This window comes from Gobio gobio (assembly GCF_949357685.1).
Source record: "Gobio gobio genome assembly, chromosome: 15".
Lineage (NCBI taxonomy): Eukaryota > Metazoa > Chordata > Actinopteri > Cypriniformes > Gobionidae > Gobio > Gobio gobio.
Window position 1 is genome coordinate 9,634,326 of NC_137108.1, and position 9,747 is coordinate 9,644,072.

The following is a 9,747-nucleotide window of genomic DNA, read 5'->3' on the forward strand; positions in this document are numbered from 1 at the left end:
CATCAATGACACATCAGGTTTAGATAAAGTTTAGACATCCATCAGTTTTCTGTTGTCTTGCATGCATGTAGCTTTATCTGTTTATTTATTCGTTTTTCTTGTTAGTACAGCCATGCACGAATGAATTAGTACAGCATTTACATTTTACAAAGCAAATTTGGAGTTGACATGTCAGTGTCACAATACTATTCTCAAATTACTGACAATAGCAATTGTTTTTAGGCTATTATGACGTAATATTTGGGGGAGCATGCGTGAAAACTGCTTTAATGACAAGTTGACTGCTCTTTGACAAACTTAAGACTATATTGGTTTTTTGTTAAACAAACATTTGCCATTGCAGTAATAAAATCTGTTATTTTTTCATCTTTATAATAATACATCATCATGTAGTGCAAATGTTTCATTGTAATGGACGTATTGCACAAGCTTTCGGAATTGACGAACGGCTCCGTCTGTTATTCGGCAGTATAACTATATATTTTTTTTACTTATTAGAGGTGCAGAACACCACACAGCAACTTTTCGGCATTGCACCAAGCAAACAAGCAAAAATCAATCATAATCATTACAAAAAGCAAAGATAAAGCATCTAACAAGGTCTACATGCGTTCATTCGAATGGATTGTTTTCCCCCACGGCATACACGGATATTATGTTTTTGTGGGTGTTGCCAGTAATGCCGACCAAGTCTATTGCACTTGTTTGACAATGTGGGGTTAACAGTAAATGCAGTGCTAGCCCTGCTACAGAGCAGTTTCATAACCCCGGGTAAAAAGCGGGGTTTAGAATGACGATAAGCCAGGGTTAAGCGTAGTGTGAAAAACCAAGAGTTGGTTTCAAGATTTTGTATTGTATATTCTAGTAACTTTACTTAACTTGGGGTAAGGACTTTTCTAATCCACTTTTCACCAGTGTTGGGGAAAGTTACTTTTAAAGTTACTTTTTTACTAAAAAGTAACTAATTGTGTTACATTACTTTTGCGTTACTTTTTCTCACCTGGGGGGTATTCCAGAAAGCAAGGTTAATTTACCGTACCATATATCTTGACCTCTCGGTTGATTAAAGCTACACTGTGTAACTTTTTTAGTTTATTCTTTGCTAAAAACACTTAGTTTTTTCAAAAATATATGTGCTCATTAATGTATATTTACTTATTTCAAGTAATAAAGTATTCTCATAAGTTTATAATATGCCATTGAAAATACATAAGGTAATGGGATCTAACGGTGGTCGCCATGTTGCCACTCCATCTTGAAAGTACATTAGCCAAAGAGGGACATACCCGTAAATTCAAGCTTCGCCTTTCGCGTTTTACCCGGTTTTAATACTCGATGGCACAGTACAAAATATCTTGTTCAGACTTGTCTGGTGCATGTGCAGAGAGTTTTCATCTCAGCAGCGTCCAGTAACAGAGTTATACAGAGTTTTCCTGGCTTGTTTATTCCTCAAAAGTCTGTTTTTCCTTGTGTGGTATTTCTGTGCGTTAATAACTCTGTAAGTAATAATAGTTATTGTCATTGTAGACGTGTATCAGAGTGTGTCATCGTGTAATTCAGTTGATTTCACCTCAGAAGTATTTTTGTGTAACATACAATAGCGTAATGCTCACCTATTTGAATAATCATTCAGTTATTTTGTTATCAACAATGTTTATTCGTTTTTAGAAAATATTTGCTTGTAATGTATGTTGATGGAAATATGTATCAGGTCTGATCGGCATATTAACAATTGTTATACAGAGCGCACTGCAGTTTTGTAACCCGACACCGCTTGTTAGCAGCAGCAGCGGCAGCTCCGCTCCTTTTAATGCAGCTGCATTTAGCACCTATATATGGTACAATAAGCTCTGGTTTACGGTTACATTATACAAATGTAACTTATAAGTATAGTTATACAGTTCTTAACTGTGTATGTATATTTACCATCCTTATTTGTTCTCTCACAGAAACCACATTATGTACATATCCACGCAAACCTGTTTATGCCTTGCAATTGGATGACTGAATAAACATTACTATCATCAAAGTTCACTCTGGATTAGCTGCAGTTCTTTCCAGCCGAATAATTAGGCCAGTTGAGTTCCAACCATCCCACTGCGCACAGAATATCCTACAGGCACCGTGTCCAATGTGGACGAGGTCGAACTGGAAACCATGTTAATCTTGGACTAAATCGGCCACCGTAGGAGTTGAAACGAAATCGGAATTGAGAGGAACAGAAACTAAAATTCACTGGATGGTCAAATACCTTTTCACCACTAGATGGGGGAAAATATCACACAGTGTAGCTTTAACACAAACCTTGCTTACTCGAGGTATGCTGGTTCCAAAAACGCGTCCGTGAGTAAGTTCAGACAACTCAGAGTATGTTAACCGTGAACTCACAAGACATTCTCAACAGAGCAAGGAATCGATGATTCACCATTGAAACAGATGCTAAAGAAAAAGCATGCCATTCAACTTCCTTCTTTTGTTTAATGGTGATTTACATAACCTACTTAGTGCACATAGCCACCTATGGCTGTGCAATTATTTTTTTCAATCTCTTCGTTTAATAAGTAATCTTTATGCACTGAGCATAAGGATTATATTGTTTGTTTGATGCTAATTAATTGAATGCAGATCCATTGGTGAGATGACAATTAAATAAATAATAAATATATTTGAATTGAATTAACATTTAAACATTACCTTGTTATAATAGTGCTTTAGAATTAATATATAATATTATATGTAACTATATAACAAATTTAGTTATATTAATATAACTATATTAATTATATAACACGCATCTGAATACCTCTCAAGCAAACTAAGCCTGGAACATGAGCTGCTCCGGAGCAGGTTATGTTCAGAGAGTGAGTTGTTATGGCTACTTACATACCCTGAAAGTTATCTCCGTTTTTGGAACCGAAAGTTGAGGCTATCCGCTTACTTACCCTTAAACATACCCAGGTATGTCACATAACCTGCTTTCTGGAATACCCCCCTGGGCTGGGCTTGCTTGTTTGTTTGTTAATAAAAACAAAAACTTTCTATTTTTGGAAAATGAAAAGGCCCTTTCTCACCAAAAGTGAAATGAATACGCCTCAGGCTTGTACAGTAGAGGATGCAGTTAAAAAAACAAAAACGTTCAGCTGTGCTGCCATTCTGGACTAAAGAAGAATAGGATGCAGGAGAAGAAAGCTCAATACTTACTTCAGCAATAAAAAAAATTAAAAAAAATTGGAACACAAATGTGGTTTATCTGAAGTCATTTTTTCTTCTTAGTATGGTTGAAGTGGATCATTGAATGTCAGCAGCAAAGACATTGGATAATAAAGTGAGATTAAATACATAATGTATATTTGTGTAATTTAATATATTACATGTTTGCAGGTTTGCGTAATATTCTGAGATTGCATTTCATTGGTTTTTTAAATAATTTTTTGAGTAACACAGAATCTGTTTTTTGTTGTTTTTTTGCAAGTGAGATGAGTAAATGTCTGCTCACATGTATTCTAAAACTACAATAACCATCATGTTTAGACACAACACCTTTCCACTTCCCACTTTCTCTCAACATGCGAACAGGAGAGCTGTCAGTTAATAAATGGAAAAACAAAGTAACTTGTGTTATTTATTTGAAAAAGTAACTTAATTTAAAAGTAATGCGTTACTTTATTAGTTACTTGAAAAAAGTAATCTGATTATGTAACTCAAGTTACTAATGTGTTACTCCCAACACTGCTTTTCACACTAAAAGTGTGGTTGACCGGGTTTAATGAAGTAAGGTGAAGCAGTGGAAACCCTGAATTGTGGTGCCAAAGATATACAGTGTGAAACAATGATGTGTTAGAACGTTGTTTAGCAAGACAACCAATTATGAACAGTCTCAGAGTCAGTGTTAACCCATTAAATACCCATAAGTAGGATAAGCATCAGAGAGATACTCGAGCAGTGACAGCAAACGCATTAACCATGGCTAATGACGACACCGTGTTGTTTATTAAGGGATTTATATGAAGACATTGGAAAAGCAGTTAATGTATGCACATAATTTTTTCAATAATTCTGTTTAAAAAATGTTAGTGAATAAAAGTCCTCGATCAAGATCACCCAGAATTACCTTTGATTGGACGTGTGCAGATATAAATGAATGTTCGCATTACTGTTTAACATAAGTCAGCTGTTTTATTTCCATATTTCCAGTCAATATGATATATATATTCAATATGATTATGGCAACTATGAAATACATGTTCAGAAAATTTACACAAGGTTCAATTTATGCTGATTAATATCAGAATAAATTCAGAATATAATATCAAAATAAAGAAGGATTACAAACACAGAGTAACATTAGGATTAAAAATATTAAGTGTTTTCTTGCAATCAAATCGACCCAGAAACCATAACTCTCTTGGATAGCAAAACAAGTCTGAAAGTGCATGAGCACTTTGTGGTACAACAGAAGCTTAAAGGTCCCATGGCATGGCATTTTTCTATTATTTTATAATGTTTCCTGAGGTGTACTTATATTGTTAGTATGACTTTTACATCATAAAATGTCATAATTTAGAAATAAAAGGCATTTTTTCTATACTGCTGTTTGCCCTGTGGCTGAATGCCCTGCTTCAAGAGGCGTGTCTGCTTTGAGACTTCAGTAAAAACGCCCACTGTTGTGATTGGCTGACATCTTTGCATTTTTAATGAGCAGAGGGGGCGTGGTTTAACGAGGTCTACGAGGCACGAGCAGGCACGAGCTGCTGCCAGAGAGACGGATGGACCTGAGTTCACTTCTCATCAGTTCTCAGCATGTCTGAACTGTTGTAGTTACAGCATATACTTCAGGTTATTAGTCTATTTCTAGTCGGAGGGACTGTCACTCATGTCAGAAAGTTAGTAACTTTAGTAAATTATGGATCAGCGCTGACTGGAGACGCGAACCGTTTAGAACGATTCAGTCCGATTTGGTGAACTGATTCGGTTCACTAAAAAGAACCGGTTCAAAAGAAAGATCGTTCGCGAACCGGACATCACTAATGTACCAGAGATGGAGCTCAGCGATTGCTAACAAAGTTATTTATAGTAACTACTGAGTTATGAGAGCACTGTCAGTCAGCGTGAGTTTATTGTGTTTATATCTGAGAGTTCTGAATAAACACGAGTCCCAGTCACACCGAGTCCGTCTTCATCATTATTACCAACTTTGTAACACATGCAAAGTACCATTACAGCTGTCGAGATGAACGAGTTACGAGTAAGTGTTGATTATAGCATTATTTTTTAAATAAAATAAAAGTGTCAGTGACGCGCGTTGAGTACACAGCGCAAACAAAGACACAACAGCAGTAATCGAATGTAATCCAGTTTATTGTGGGGCTAGGCTGGCTAGCCCGGATATGCTCACGCTTACCCCCCTTCTGCTTAATCTCACGCCGCGTTTGGTGACTCCGCTGTGGGCCAGATGCAGTACTGGGGGTCGGGGATGTTGAAGGCCACCGGCCAGTGCAGCCCGAGCTTCGGCGTGTGTTAGGTTTATCTCTAAAGATGTTACTCTGCCGATGTTGAGCAGAAACTCATGACTGTATGCACATTTAGAACCGATAGACACGACGAGGACGTACAAAAACACTGACTCACAAGATAGAAAACACGAAAACACCGTTCTGTCGGGAGAGAGAGAAGCCGCAGCGTGTGCACGAATAATAAATAATTAGCTACACATCAGAAATCACTGATCACAGATCAGAAGGAACTGAAAAAAGACTTCTGTTTTCATTTGTACATCCAAACACTGAGAAACTGCCAGCGTTCACTCGTTCACAAGCCATGATCTGGGCGTGCCAGATTCTCTGGGCGGAGGAAAGGGAGGTAACCGTTCCTGCTTGGACGTCAAACCAGGAGACTTCAGGATTGGCTCGTCTGGCCTGTCATTTTCTCAAAGGCAGAGAGAGACAGCCAGAACTCGGTTTTACACCGATCAACATTTCTATCCACTTGGGGACAATATTCAGGCTAGGGGAACTCATATTAATGTTGAAAAACCTCATAAAATGAAAATTTCATGCCATGGGACCTTTAAAGCTTAAATCTGCATGAAGTGAAGATAGTAGCCTAAGTTAATTTCAAAATTCCTGTTATTAGTTTACAGTACAGCACAGGGGTCGCTGGGACCCCAATCACTTAAGCAATCGGTCTCAAGAGAGCATGAGGGTTGTTTGTATCAATAATGTTTATCTGCTAAATGAGTTTCCACATCATCTGTGGTTTACTATTAGTATTTCAGAACAGTGTAAAATGATTCATGACATTTTGAGTGCAGCCGCAGACCCGTAATCATAGATGTGGGTTAAAGCGGCGCACCACGGAAACCTCAGGACACCAGCAGGCCAGAACTATAGAGTCCCAGCGCGCGGAACAGGGTCGCTCAAGCCGCAGTAACGACCCCCCGCCTCCGGCCACGTTTTTCACCCGGCCGCTGCAGTCTATCGGAGAAACCCGCCACAAAAGCCTGCGTCCTTAAGAACTACAACACAAGTGCTCCGCTTCTAGCTCTTTAAACACGCCAAATAATCCTAAAGGAATGTTCGTGGATCAGAACTCGAACCAGCACTGCATCCCACTAAAACGGAGAGTTGAATTGCTTCTTCTTTAAGCATATTAGGATCCATGCCAAATTATAATTTAACAATACACTCATGAAAAAAAAAGGTTCTTTATTGGCATCTGGTTCAATAAAGAACCTAAACCATTCATGGAACCAAAACGTTCTTTATAGTGAAAACAAATTCACTGGAACATTTTAGAAGGTTCAGAAGGTTCTTGTAACTGTTAACTGAAATGTTGTTTGAGGAACAAAAATGTGTCTTTTATAGCATATCGGGGAAAAAAGGATTCAGTTATTTATTTTGTGTTTATGAACCGCCGTCCAGCCTACTGTTTAAGTTTTGGCTATACACTGCCGTCCAGTCCAGTCGTCTGATCTGGTCAAGAACTGTATAGCCTAATTGAACCCGGGACAGAATTCCCCCCCGTCCCGTCCCCTTGCGCCCGGAGCCAGTGGACACACCGTCTCTCCATCCGAGAAAGTTCCAAACCCGCGCGTCAGTGTGGCGTGCTGTCATTCCGCGCGGTGTTGTGCATGTGCGCGGATGGTGCTCGTGTTACCTGCTCACAGATCCAGTCCTCATTCTCTCCTCCTCACACTGGCGTCCGTGTCGCGTACAGATCCGTTCTGCGTCAAGTTTGAGAAAGGGAAAAACACAAGATCCACGGAGTTGCTTGGCGAACTTCTCCTCGCTTCTTCAGACTCGTTCTCTATTCTGTTGCACACTCTCTCACACACTCCCCTCGGGTAAGAGAGGGAGGGGTGTAGTTTTTCTTTTTCTTTCTGTCGTTCACCCTACAACTTTTTTTGTCCTTGTGTAAAGCTGGTGTGACGCTGGACAGCTCGGGGGCCTGTAGGGGCCACACTGACACTATACGCCTCTCTCTCTCTCTCTCTCTCTCTCTCTCTCTCTCTCTCTCTCTCTCTCTCTCTCTCTCTCTCTCTCTCCCCCCCATCTGTTTTTCTCTTTCCCTCTCACAGAACTCCATTCCTTTCACTGGTTACTCTTCATTTCACTCTGACACACCCCTGTACACCATCACTTTTCAGCAGACTTGCTCAGCAATGAACACGAACACCACATCAGTATCACACAGATAGCACAGCTTTATTAATAGTGCATACTAATGTTTACTTTCAATGTCACCATAGAAGAGACTAGGGTTAGCTGCTGCTGTTTTTATTCTCAGGCTGGGTTTATTACGGAAAATCTTTTTTTGTACACACACTGACCTTTTGACCAATAACCGGGCATGCTGTCACTCCAAATGATGGAATAATGGAATTGGCAGCAACATTTAACAGTAAAATAATAATGAAAAAAATACGCAATGTTAATATTTTAAGAAATGTTATTTCATGAAACACTAATGAAATTTTAAATATTCAGCAATATAAAATTATGATAAAATAAACTAAAATAATTAACACATATTTTTTTATTGTTTCAGAATTGTTATACTATTTAAATTTAGCTGCTTTTTTAATTCCAGGTTACATTGTAACTTCCCCTAGCCGCACTTGTGTTCAGTTTTTACATTACTGTTATTACTGAACCATGACGATTGTTACATCCAGCAGCTGGAGTGCCCTTGATTCCCACTAGAGGGCACTCCTCCCGTCTCCTTGGCTTACCCATCATTAGTCTTATATGGCACATTTATCCAAGAAGCACTTCGGGAGTTTTGAAGTAGTCATCTGATTGGTTGAATTCTACAGGATGTCCGCTCGTGTGTTGCGTTCTTTAACGGTCCGTCTGGAAACAAAAGCCCCTTGTTGAAGAAGAACGGCATCGTGTTTACAAATGTGACAATGAGCGCTTACCAGGGTCATCTAAACGCTGGATTTTCAAAAGTATGTGAAGTTCGTGGCTCCATTGTTGCAGTAAACTTGCAAAACGTTCTTGAATGAATAATTTATAGATGCACGCCGGTCTGTTATTGCAGGGACATATACTTTATATTTTCACGCCCCTAAACATGATGCGGAACAAAACGAACTGTGATCGGTTGCGTTACATGTCAGTCAAACGTCCTCTTGGGCGGTCCTCGACCAATGAAAGCTGCGAAAGAGTCCAGACCTTCTGCCGTCAGTCTGAAGATCCAACGCTATCTCACGACCAATTCGTACGTATTTTACGAGGTGGCTAATTCGTACAAATTTGCACGACCTCACTCGTAAGAATTTGTACGTTTTGCCTAAACCCCAGTGACGGGTAGGTTTAGGGGCGGGGTTTGAGGTAGGTCATTCGTACGAATTCTTATACGAATTTGTCAACTCTTGGCAACTCGTCAAATACGTGCGATTTAGGAAAAATCGTACACATTCGTACGAGTGAGATCGTACAAATTCGTACGAATTAGCCACCTCGTAAAATATGTACGAATTGCCGTGAGATGGGGTTGGAAGGTCTGGCTACGCGAGACTAACCCATCATGAACTACACTTCCCATAACCCATTGCCTGGGCTCATTATTGTTTGATCACTTACACCTGTGTGTCATTACCCTTGTTAACTCTATCTGGCTGTTTCTCAATTCCAAGAGCGCAAAGAGCGCACTTGTGTTGTCGTGGAAGACCGGTCTCACCAGGCAACCTTGAAAGAAAGAACTCGTAAGGACGCAAGGACACAGAACGCATCTTTGTGAGAATTGAGATGTGCTGCGATCTTGTTGCTCAACTGACCATCCCAGCATATTAACTAGCGGCTAATGCACAATAAATACAACATAACACTACAAACAAATGTCATAACCTATTAAAGCATTTCTGTCATATTATTATTGACATTGTTTGCATATCATTTTATCGATATTTTTATTTTACAGCTTGTATTTATGAAAATGAGTAGCCTATGTGTTACCTACTGTATGCTTAGTCAATTTTAAGATTCTTTTTAATATGCCAATAAACAGAGGTGGAAAGTAATTACATTTACTCGCGCTACTGTAATTGAGTAGTTTTTCTGCGTACTTCTACTTTTTTAAGTAGTTTTAAAAATCTGTAATTTTACTTTTACATAAGGATGTTTTGTTTGAAGTATTGTACTTCGCTACATTTTAAACCACACCCGTTACTGAGTAAAAATAAATAATACAAAGGGGGGAAAAACGCGATCCGGAAACGACTGCATTGAATTGAAGGCGGGAGAA

The 9,747-nt window shown here is 39.1% G+C and overlaps 1 protein-coding gene across 2 annotated transcripts in view; it reads right to left on the reverse strand.

Annotated features, from left to right (window-relative positions):
- The window catches only part of adamtsl4 (ADAMTS-like 4), a 106,427-nt gene extending 98,910 nt beyond the window's left edge, over positions 1-7,517 (reverse strand). The window contains exon 1 of one of the 2 annotated variants that reach the window (XM_079836998.1): positions 7,156-7,517. In XM_079836998.1, coding sequence (XP_079693124.1) covers positions 7,156-7,178 — 23 coding nt within the window. In that variant the 5' untranslated portion in view covers positions 7,179-7,517. The remainder of the gene's footprint in view (positions 1-7,155) is intronic. The other variant, XM_079836997.1, reaches the window with a different exon arrangement.
- Positions 7,518-9,747: the final 2,230 nt, after the last annotated feature.